The 12,448-nt window shown below is 34.7% G+C and overlaps 1 protein-coding gene across 1 annotated transcript; it reads left to right on the top strand.

Moving 5' to 3' along the window:
* The first annotated feature begins 4,461 nt into the window (after nucleotides 1-4,461).
* LOC142541104 (uncharacterized) lies at nucleotides 4,462-9,546 on the top strand. The gene is made up of 7 exons (XM_075647670.1): nucleotides 4,462-4,756; nucleotides 5,652-5,707; nucleotides 5,791-6,716; nucleotides 6,911-7,109; nucleotides 7,207-7,392; nucleotides 7,541-7,893; nucleotides 9,136-9,546. The coding sequence occupies exons 1-7, from the start codon at nucleotides 4,572-4,574 to the stop codon at nucleotides 9,286-9,288; spliced, it is 2,058 nt and encodes a 685-aa protein (XP_075503785.1). The 5' UTR covers nucleotides 4,462-4,571; the 3' UTR covers nucleotides 9,289-9,546.
* Nucleotides 9,547-12,448: the final 2,902 nt, after the last annotated feature.

Consider the following 12,448-nt stretch of genomic DNA (forward strand, 5'->3'; position numbering starts at 1 on the left):
TATTTTCTTAAATACAAAATAAACTTTCAAATTTGCATTAAAATAACTTGCTCGTCTAAAAACATTTGCAATAAAAACAACCACAACCAAGTTTGCCAAAAGTAATAATCATTTAAATATCATAAACCACTTCATGAAAATCAGAATATTTGAAACAACATGCATAAAAATATTCATAAAAACATGGACGGTCCTCGGGTTTAGCCTCTTGCCCAGTCCAAGCCAACTCATTGGTCCCCTCCCCTCGTCTCCTCAAATTCATCCTCACCTGCATCGATCATGAGTCTAAAGACTCAACATGTATAAATTGGAAATAAAAAGTAATACGTAATAAAAACTTGCATATTTAAAATAGAGCGTACATACTTGAAACTTGAACATGCATCTATAAGCTTGAACATACACATACAACATAGACGTGCCATCAACGTAAAAATTTTCTTAAAAATGCTTGTATCATACATACTTGAACATACATAAACTTCATCATTTTGCGTAGAGATATGTTTCAAAGAAAGTAACCCATACATAAATGTACCTGATAAGACTAAACAACAGTACTGGACTGGCAGGGAAAGTCCACTACCACATACATGAGATCCCCGGTCATGCTTTACCGGGTGGATTGGTCCTTGGTCATGCTTTACCGCTTTCCAATCCTGATCTAAACCCGGTCATGCTTTAACGGAGTGGAGAGGTCCTCGACCACGTTCACCGACTTCCAAACCCGTTCATAATTTGGTCACAAGACATTTAGCATACCTCAAAAACTTAAAATATTTTCTTTTGCAAGTCGAACAAACTTACTTGGCGTTGAGGGATTCGTTGGATCTCGCTTGGGGCCGCTGCTGCACATACTAACAAGAGTTCAAACACTTATCTTTCATAACATAGACGTATTAGTCATGTTCACACCCAAAAATGACAAATTTCCTTATGACGTTCTAAATCTCTCGGGACTCGACCTCGTTTAATCATCGTACTAAATCATGACATCAAACCCCAAAACAATCCACAAAAAAAATTTAATTTTATTTTATGGAGGGCACGGACCCCCGTGTAAGGGTCCGGTTACGGGTCCGCGAAGATGCTGGAATTTCGCATTTCGAAGGAAACAAGGGCACGGACCCCGTGCCAGGGTTCGGTTAAGGGTCCGTGTACATGCTGGAATTGTAAACCAACGGAGAAACATTACACTTATGGCTTATTCCTCCTAACTCGATCATACGGACCTGTGAACCAACGCCTCGAGACCCATCCTAGGATGCTATGACATTAACTCAAACCCATACAAACGCCCCGAACGACGATGCACTCCAAACAACGCAACACAACCCGTAAAAACATGACATTTTGACACCAAAACGCCTCATACGACTTCTAACGCAATCAAGTGCCTATCGACGCGAACCAACACACCAAAAACCATCCCAACATCATACTCAACATACTTAAATGCAGCAATGATCACGTGTCGATCCCCAACGAAGCCTGCAACAAAAAACTTCAAGAACGCATTTTCAGAAAATCGCAGTTTGAGCAGTCCCACGAAAACCATCATAACTCGCTCATTTCTTATCCAAATATTTCGAATTTACTTTCCAATTGAAGGTATCGAAAAGTTTACGATTTATATGTTGAAAGATTTTCCAGAAAATCGACCTAAAAATCGCAGTATTTAAAATGACAGCAAATTTCGAGTTTTGAGATCCAAAAATCATTTCAAAAGCGATCCAACCATTTTTTCTCAAATTTTTGCATAACATACACATGTTTTTCATACAATAAACATCAAAATTATTACTATGACAAGATCGATGCGAAAACAAAAGAATATACAAGCCTTTTGATATTTAAAATTATCGAACCGACGATACCGAAGCGGAACGAGTGCGAGGGTTGATTCGGGACGAACGTGACATGATTCCTTGAAGAAAAGTGGACGAAAATATCCTGGAAAAATGCAGAGGATAGGGCGGCTGCAAGAACTCCAAGAACCCTAACTTTTCTTTTAAAATAATGAAATGAAAGTGCAATGAAATTGTGTGTGGGTGTAAACCATGTAAGTGTGTGTGTGTCTAACGTGTGTGTGTTTGTTTAGATTTAATTAGGGGTAATAAAATGCTTAATTAAAAATAAAAGTGTTAATTAAAAAGTTAATCCTCCATACTTTTACAAAATCCCCTAATTAACAAAATAAAACACACAAATGCTAACTTTAAAAGTTTTAAAATTCTAAAATCGCTAAATTAATAATTTAGGCTTTTAAAAATGCTAAAAACTTAATAAATCATTTAAAATACCTCAATCTTAACTTAAAATAAAATACCACATTTTCAAAATTGCCAAAAATCGTCGCCAGTCTCTTTTTCTCGATCCGCATCGAATAATCGCCTGAAACATGAAACTCAAGAAAATATTTTAACGTGCATCACATAAGCATAATTAATTTAAAATAATGCATTTAAATAAATCATGCATCTCTAAAAATCATTTTAAACTTAATTAAGAAAATTAACAATTTAAATAAATGCATAGGTTTTACGTGTGCTGAATTTGGTTGGTACCAGGTATTGTTGTCAAGATCTATATAAGTCCAAGAGGTCTTGGGTTCAAATCCTGGGAAGGTAAAAGCTCCAGTGCATGGGCTGGAGAAGTTCTATGAGTAATGACGCATGGGAAAACTCGTGAGGAAAAAAGGCCTAAGTGGGAACTCAAGATGGGATAAGGCCCCCGAGGGAGCCCAAGATCAGGATAGCCCTTGATCGTTACAAAAAAAGCGCTTTTTTAGTAACGATCATGGGCCATTAGGCTGAACCAACATGGGCCTCGACCCATGACCAGTAGTGGTGTATGGGTATGGGCCGAGGCCCATATTGTTTCAGCCTAATGGCACATGATCATTATAGCTAGAGGTGCCGAATTCTGAGTAGGTAGGGCTGGTTGTGCGCACATGACCCGAGGACCATACTTTCCGCACATCACGTTTTCTTGAGTTTGAGTAGACATGATCAATTGATATGTTTGTTACGATACATTGTTGTTTTTTTAAGGATTTTTACTTGGTTTTATTTTACACACATCATTAACGGTCGAGTTGTCAAAGTTTTTGAACCACCGTAACTTAATTTTCATTGAATTACGATTATTTTTAAAGACTGTTTTTTTAGCAGCAATGCATGCATGCATAATTTTGAGAATTTCGAAATATAGACTTGTTTTTTTAAAAAAAAAAATTTAGTAGCATTTTTTTAGTAGTATTTCAAAACTTTTGGCACACAAAAGTTGGCAAATCACTCATTCCTTTGAAGAAAACCTTCGACCACTTCATAATTTTTGTTGAAGAAATTTTCGGCCACTTTGCTTTCTTCCACCATTGCGCTGCCGTCGCTTCATCGTTTTCGGATTTTGGAAATTCGAAGGCTATATTCTCAATGCGCAGTTTCTAGTGTAATCTACGCGAGGAACGTTTTTTTCGATCGTGGACCTGATTAGACGATCCAAGCCGGTGATTCGTTTGCAGGGAGTTACAAGAAGGGTCATCTCCATTTAAATCCGGAATAGTTTGGAGTCCAAGCGTTTTATAAGCACAAGTATAAACATTCATACACCCTCTCTGAATGGTTTTAAACATACGACACCCAATGACAGTTTCGAAAGTCGGAACACAAATTTTAAACTTCTGTTGCACCTTGGGTATGAGAAATCGATGCCCCAACATATTTAACTTATTTTTTTCTCGAATTAATTAATAAATTAAATAAAAAAAAAACTGAGAGGAAAATTTGGAGATAATCTTAAAATTTAAAAATTACTTCATTAGTCTATTTTTCGGTCTTTTTCCCAAAAAAATTAAACAAACTTTTATTAATTTATAAAATTTATTTTTAAATTAATTTTTATTGACTAATGTTATTTTTTTTTTGAAAGAACTAATTAATGTCTTCTATTTGAACATCAAATAAGGGTGTTCATCGATCGATTCGATTTAATTTTTGATTTTTGAAATATATACCAAAGCATTTTTCTTTGAATTGGTGGTTCGATTTTCTTCCAAAACGGTTTGATTATTTCTATCGATTAATTCGGTTTTGATATAAATATTTAAATTAATAATATAAATCTATAATTAAGTATAATTTGTTATTTTTTACATTATTTCTTATAAAAATATTTAAATATAAATTTTAAATGAATTAAATAACAATCATCGACTAAAAATTATTCAAAATAATTCTTCTTTCACTAAATATCATTTCAAAAAATTTATAGAAAATAAATAAAATTAATATTTAATAAAATTTTGGTTTTTCCTATCCAATCGATTTTGATATATATATATATATATATATATATATATATATATAATTCGAAACAAAATCAAATAAATTTTTATTTTAATATTTATTTTTGAATTATAAAATCTGGATTTCGATGCGATTCGATTTTGTATTTTCGATTATCCCTCGCGTAACTGCGGGTGAATTTCGAAGTATTCCTTAAGACCCCGTTGATGGCGAGCTTTCAAAACCCTAAACCCTAATTGGAATTTGGCATCTGGAGTTTCAATAATGGAGGGGAGTGGAACACGGCAGCAGAAATCCGGTGCATCGAAGCCCCCGAAATTCGCGGTGTACCAGAACCCAGCCCTCTCTGCCGCCCTCACTTACAACAGCCTCCGTCCCTCCGCCTTCACTTTCGTCTTCATCCTCTCCGTCTTTTCTGCCTCTGCATTTGCTGTCCTCTTTCTCACAAGGTAAATTGACATTTACACTTTTATTGACGACATTGTATTTGCTTATCTGATGTGAATGCACTTTTCTGTCGTGCTTGATTGAGAAAAATGGAGGATTTTTAATTTGTTTGTCTTGTTTTATATTGGTTGCTTTTGATACCGAAGCAACTTACTTTTCGCACCAAGATTTGTTCCACCCCCTCCACCAAGAATATTTTCATCTAGTGCGTTTTTCTCTGCGAGTTAGCTACACTTGCATGTACAACTGGGACTTGTTGTGGCCGTGTGAGCATATCATATGAAGGAGGAAAATAAGCTGAAGAGGGAGGTAGAGTTGCAAGGTGCTATATGATTGCAGGTTGATGGAAGTTTGAATTGACATTTGTCCTCAGTTTAGCTCGATGTTTGGAATCTAAAGAACACTTAATTTAGCATGGTGTTATCTTATTTCCTGTTTATGGATGTTATTAATAATTAAGTTGTTACTTGGAATAAGGATACCAGAGCACGTGCACTTCTACTTTCATCGGTACAGTTAGTAGAGTAAATGCATTGAGCAGAACTGTATTTGAAGTTTGAACTATGTTATGAGTTTGGAACTGGATAGAATGAATTGAACCTTAAACGAGCCAATTTATGAATTTAGAGACGTTCTTTGTGATCGAGCTTGTTCATCATTTTTGTAAACAAAACTCGAACAAGTTTTTTAATATGTTCTTTTAGCAGATTTTTCAAGCTGCAGATTCAGCAGCTCGACTTGTTTTCAGCATATAGTGGCAGCATTGAGGAGATATATATTTGAGATTTATGTGTTTTTTTTAATTAAAAGATTTATGTATTTGTTTTGAACATGTGCACTTGTGGAATTACATTATATCATTATCCGTGAGTATTTTATTGAATTTTCTCAATGAAGGGAAAACCTGTTCATCACTACTTTTGGACTAGGATATGTTTCTCATGAAGTTGCTCGTAAGTGATTTGCCCCATTTCTATTTTTAATGGAAATTTTATTTTCTTTCTAAAAAACTCAATATATCTTATCAAAATGTCAGGTCTAAGTTCCAAGGTGATACTAACCACTGCAAGTTGCTTTTTATGTGGGGCTTTACTTGCTTTTGTGAAAGCTATCTCCCGATGGCAAGCAAGAAATTCTATAGATGTGATGGCCTTTTCTCCGGGCAAAGGAACAAAGGAACTAACACGTCTTACCAGCCGACAACTGGGACTTCTAGGATTTGGACCTAAAATTGAACCATTGACCAAAAAGTTTTCCAATAAACTTCCTAAAAGTAAAACTAGCCCGCCTTCTCCATCAAATGTTCTTGTGCCACTTCGTCAGCCAATCACTGGCTCAAGTCAGTCATTGAGAACGAGTGGTGGAAAATCAAGAACTGGGGGTGGCATGATAAATTCCTTCACTGCACCACCCAAATCACCAGTGTCACCCACAATGTATCTTGTATCCACAGTCTCTTCACGATCTCCAACCTCTTTGCAATCACCGTCTTTGCAAATTTCACCAGGTTCTGATCAGTTTATTTCCACCCCTTGGTCCAATAAGAGACCTTCTTTTCATAAAGAGATAAGCACAGAAGAAGACCTTGAAATATTTTTGGCTGATGTGGGCAAGAAAATATTTGAAACAGCTACCACCTTGGCAACTCCACCACCCAGTACAACTGGATTGGGCGTGGCCAGTCCTAACACAATTGCCAGTTCAGTTAATACATCTGGCACTACAAGAAGTACCCCATTGAGACCTGTCAGGATGTCTCCTGCTTCCAAGAAATTCACCACTCCACCAAAGAAAGGTGAGGGAGATCTTCCTCCTCCTATGTCTATCGAAGAGACTATAAAATCTCTTGAGCACCTGGGTATCTATCCGCAGATTGAGCTGTGGCGTGATCATCTCAGGCAGTGGTTTTCTGCTTTTCTGCTTACTCCTCTTCTTAGCAAAGTTCAGACCTGCCATTTAAAGGTAAGCTCTAATTTTATGCTATATTTTATTTATTTGGACTAGATCATAAATCTTTTAATTAGCAGTTATAAATTCAGCTAGGAGCTAGTATTTTCATTTCTTCAGGGATTTTATTGCAAGAGATTAGTCAAGTAAAATAGTGTAACATCTTGATTTTAAGTCATTACCTTCTTGATGTCCTATCATGCTTTTAGGTAATGGAAGTTGCTGCCAAACTTGGTATGCCAATTACAATCTGTCAAATCGGAAGTGATGCGCCAGCTATGCCTACTCCTTCTACCATCTCTACAATTGAGCGGGCTACTGAATGGAAACCTTCTTATGCGATTGATGAAGACGGGCTTCTTCATCAGCTACGTGCTACACTTGTTCAAGCTCTTGATGCTAGCATGTGTAAGCTATTTTTTTTCCCTTCTCTATTATCTCCTGTAAATATTTGGTAGGTGGTATTGTAAAACCTTGATTTAACTATTTTTCTTTTGATCTGCAGCAAAGTCTTCTTTTACCGATTTACAGCAGTCTCCTCAACACAGCACCTTAATCCCTGTTTTGCAAGAGGGTATTGATGCCATTGATGAACACCAAAGACTTCATTCATTGATGAAGGGGGAATGGGGTAAAGGTTTACTTCCGCAAAGCAGTATCCAAGCAGATTATACTGTGCGAAGGATTCGTGGTAAGTTTATTCTTTCTTGGATGCTGTGCATTTCTCCTATTAGTTTTTTACAACAATATTGATATAATGCCATTCTTATGTCACAAATATTCATATTGTTTGGTTTTCTGAAAAGTGAAATGCAATTGACCTATCAAACTTGTCACAGAGCTTGCTGAAGGAACTTGTGTAAAGAACTATGAGTATTGGGGAGGTAGAGAGATTTATGACAAAGTTCCTAGCGACTCTCATTTGCTTCTTTATCTATTTTGTGCTTTCTTGGAATATCCCAGTTGGATGCTGCATGTTGATTCTACTGCTTACGCTGGGGCCCAGTCAAGCAAGAATCCGTTGTTTTTGGGTCTTCTTCCACCTAAAGAGCGGTTTCCCGATAAGTACATATCTATTATATCTGGTGTTCCTTCTGTTCTGCATCCTGGTGCTTGTATTTTGGCTGTTGGGAAGCAAAATACGCCAGGTTTTGCTGTGTACTGGAACAAAAAGCCTCAGTTCTCTCTCCAGGCAAGTTATAGTCAATGATTTAAAAAATAAGTGCATCATCCTGGTCTTTTCACATGGTAACATACTGGTCTGTTGAACATCAATTCACTCCCCTCAATTTTTGACAAAAAGTTAACAGCCGACCAGAAGGAAAATAATACTAAGGCAAGTTCTTATGATGAGTGTACCATAAGAGAGTATAATAACCTTAAATCAACACGTGACCTAGAAATAAATAAATTAGTAAGATAAATATAAACAGCGAGACAGGTATCTTCAATTTATTTTTCCATTTCTCGGTGGAATATAAAAATATTGATTCTCTCTAAACAATGTTTAGTATCCCCACCTTGAAAACTACCTGATACACCGAGAGTAGCCAACACCCAGAACAACCGAAAAACACTCATATTAGGCTTGTCATTTCCTTTGACATCCTAATTTTTTTCTTCCCTTGTTTCCTAGTTAAATATTAGTTTCACCTTCTCTCGTTCTTCATTTGCTTATATTTTTATTATTCTTTGGGTTGCTTGTTAAAGTGCTAATGTAGGATTTGTTTCCGTTATATATCTATATTAATGATGGGTAATTTTAGAGAAGTTAATAATAAAATTTTTACACCCTTCAAGTGCAAAAGACTTGGTTCAAAACTCACTGATACCCATTCATGGAAGAATCTCATAACCTATAGAGTGAGGTATTGACCACTAGAGAAAAATAGTGTTGGATGGCGTCATTTTACAAAGTTCCTGAATGTTTCTAAATGTTATTGAATGTTTAAAATATAAGAATCTGTCAACCACTAAATGGAGTTGAATTGAACACTATTCCGTTATTGTAATGATGCTGGAAATTTTAGCTTGACATACGTTTAAAATTTACCTTTTGCTCATTGCAAAAATAATTTTTCTTCCTTTGGCCAATTTTCTTCATCTCTGATACAGAAGTCTTACCCTTTCCCTTTTCAGTATTTCTCTCCTTGATTGTGTAGATTTTGAAGCAGTACAAATTATGGTTTCTTTCCTTGATCTTGTGTATAACTGTAATTTAATATCGTCAGGAAAATCCCTTGATTACGGGGATCTGATTTTTTACTTCTTTCTGTCTTTTGTGTCAGGTCTGTCTTTAAATTCTGTTCGATTGTACAGAAAATGCTCTTTCAGATTTCAGAATGATACAAATTTTTTTTCCTCTAGGATATAAATAGCATGGTACTACAGAATTATGACATGAGATCACTGGCTTTTTAACTTTTTTGTGCAGGGAAGAACCGCGTTATGGGACTCCATCTTGCTCTTGTGCCATGAAATTAATATAGGTTACGATGGCGTTGTAAGAGGCACACACCTTGGTTCATCAGCCTTGGGCATTCTTTCGGTTTTTGACCAAGAAACCGAGTTCTTTGCTCAGAGCTAGCCAATGGCATCATGCACCAAATGAGTTGCATCTTAGTAAATCATCCCAGTGACATGAGTTGTTGCACCAACCCGTTTTAGTTAGGAAATCTTGTAATTGTTTTTAACAAGTTAGTTGATATAAAACAGAGCATGAATTATTTGTATCTAACAATGCTTGGTGATATTTTTTGTAGATGTAATTCAAGAGAAAATATATGTAAGAGGAAACTTCTTAAACTCTAATTTTAAAAAAATAATGCAAAATTTTTTATTTTCACTATTCACTAACAAAATATTCGAAACTTTGGTTTGATAAAATTTTAATGAAAAGTTAAATCGATACTGAATTTTAATAAAAATTCCAAGTTTCTTAAATTATCTGGATAAAGTATTAATATCATAGTAATATTTGAATAAGGTTCTAAATACTTCATGAGCATTAAAATTCTGCAAATAAAAAAAGTCTTGATCATGCTAAATAAATTTTTTTTCATCAGCTTTCGTTAAACTTTAAATTATAGCGGAATGTTAGGTCTTGGGTAGTGTACTGCTTTTGGTCCGGATTTGCTTGGTAGTCAGCTCCTACTGGCTCAACATTATCTTCACCTGCAGACGTTCAAATCTAGTGCGTCTAATAATTCAACACATTCAAATCATTATAACAAGTAATATATATATACACAATAACACGTATTTAAAATTACATGAACTGAAAATACTTTTAGCTTTTAAATCAAATGCAGCAACATTAATCTTAAACCATAAGAATACTTTTTCTTCATAACATAAACCTCTTATAAATATTTTATGAAGTTTGTTAATTGAAAATGGCTCATCTATTTGATTGATCAATCTATAAACCATATTACCAGGCTGGCAGAGTTCAACGACCCCTTTATTGTCGAATCCCCCTGACCATCATATGGTAAGTTTACCGTCCCGTTCTCGACGGTTTTCACCATTTTCATTGCGAGTTCCCCCGTTTTCGACGGATCCCTTACATCCACATAATTTTTTTCTTTTCCCTTTCATTTAAATAAATAATCTAATAAACATGTCTTGACTCTTCCATATAATTTATATAAATTTTAATAAAAACATCTACGGTCCGTGTCCATGTCCTAGGCACGGACCCCCTGCATATACAGAAAAAACATGTTTTGTAGATTGAGCAATTTGGCTAGAAAATTCATATCTCCTTCGTTTCTCAGCCACAAATTGAGAAGGTACCACATCGAAGATGACACAAATTTGTACAAATCATTAGTTTAAAACCATTCCAGGAAACGAATCTATAAATCCCAGTAAATAAAAGAACATAAGATGATGAGTTGACCCATAATTTTCACATAGATTGAGCATTTCTACGAGAAAAACAATATCTCCTTCGTCTCTCACTCAACAATTTTGAATTTACTATCTAATCAACGATAACGCCGAGTAATACAAATTTGAAATTGGCAATATTTTCAGAAAACAAACCTATAAAACGAAGTAATCAAAAGAATAGAGGATAATGAGTTGACACGTAAAATTTTCATAGAAATTGAGCAGTTCTAAGGGAAAAACCATATCTCCTTCATTTCTCACTCAAAAATTTTAAATTTACTATCCAATCTAAGATAACGTTGAGTACTACAAATCTTCATTTGACAACATTCCCAGAAAATGAATCTATAAATCATAGTAATCAAAAGAACAGAGGATGAATGGTCGACATGTAAAATATTCGCGCTGATTGAGCAGTTCTACAAGAAAAACAATATCTCCTTTGTTTCTAACTTAAAAAATTTTAATTTACTATTCAATAGAAGATAACACTGAGTGCTACAAATCATCAGTTGGCAATAGTTCCAGAAAAAGAATCTATAAATCACAGAATTTAAAAAACCAAAGAGTATATTTTGAACTTGCTGAAATTTTCTGATTTTTGGAATCTTTAAAATTCTTATTCAAAAAACGTGGCTACAAATCATTTTTCATTCAAGACATCAAAAACACATATAATATAATTTGAATGGTGCAAAAATAATAGTTTAGAATATGCCTTTCATTAAATAACGCTCAAAATTCGAATATTGGTTTAAAGGAGCGGATAGCACGATAAATTCACTATAAATTCACGTTTTCTACTGGTTCCCTTTCCTCACTATAAATTCACGTTTTCCACTGAGTTTTGTGCATCTAGGTCTCGGCAGCTGCAGCTGCTAGGAATCCTAGGTTTCTTTTTTATTTTTTATTTTGAAGATCTCCTTCTAGGCTTAGGATTTTGTATCCTTTTTAAGCTCAGTACAAATAAGACTTAATAAATCATCTCAATTCTAGTTATTTAGGCTCATTAAGACTAATAAAATATGCATGTAAATTTAAAAATCAAATTTTTTTAATTTACATGCATATTTCCAAAAAGTCCCCTACTTTACCGAAATTCTATTTTTAGAGTGAAATAGCTATTGGCTTGCAAATACATACTAAATCCATACAATTTAGAAAGTTTCTGTTATGTCCAAAATCCGATAATGTAATCCAACTGCATGCAATAGGAAAAATAGAAAATGATTAATTAAATCATTTTAATTGTATTATTTATATGTGGTAGGCATGTTAACATGATTAAAATATGATTTTCTATTAGAATGCATAAAACTGTGTTTTCAAGTGTTATTCCAGGCGCGATCGAGAAACGAAGATCGGGGACTATAAAGAGAAAATACTTTATTAAATGATTATTTTAATTATTTAATATATGACATATTAATTATGAAAATTTTGAAAATGGTGTCTTTTGAGATGTTTTTACATGCCGAGTCATATTTTAAACCGGTAATCGAATTTGGAAGAAAAAAAGAACTTTTTGGAGGCTCGGTTATTATTTTGAAAAAATTTCCAAAACAAGATATTTTTTCTACAGCATAATGTGCCTATTAGAGCAAGGTTATTGAGCCTAGCTTTCTAACCTAATTATTTATATCAAAATATGGAGTTTCCAAACCACAAGACACTTCATATCAAACAAGAAACCTATGGTTTTCTCTCCCCACCCCTCACACCACACACCACACACTACACGTTCCCAAGGCTGCTACACATGATTTTGAAGAATAAAAACGCAGCAAGGCTTCCCATCTCTCCGCCAACGTTCGTCGCATCTAGAATTTATTTTTGTGCGCGAATCACGC

This window comes from Primulina tabacum, chromosome 3 (genome assembly GCF_025594145.1).
Source record: "Primulina tabacum isolate GXHZ01 chromosome 3, ASM2559414v2, whole genome shotgun sequence".
In the NCBI taxonomy this organism is placed as follows: Eukaryota; Viridiplantae; Streptophyta; class Magnoliopsida; order Lamiales; family Gesneriaceae; genus Primulina; species Primulina tabacum.

Bases quoted from the DNA above. Each gene is read 5' to 3' on its own strand.
- LOC142541104 (XM_075647670.1), top strand. From the start codon at position 4,572: ATGGAGGGGAGTGGAACACGGCAGCAGAAATCCGGTGCATCGAAGCCC. The intron at 4,757-5,651 runs GTAAATTGACAT...TTCTCAATGAAG, and splicing joins GCTGTCCTCTTTCTCACAAG to GGAAAACCTGTTCATCACTA. The intron at 7,393-7,540 runs GTAAGTTTATTC...AACTTGTCACAG, and splicing joins TACTGTGCGAAGGATTCGTG to AGCTTGCTGAAGGAACTTGT.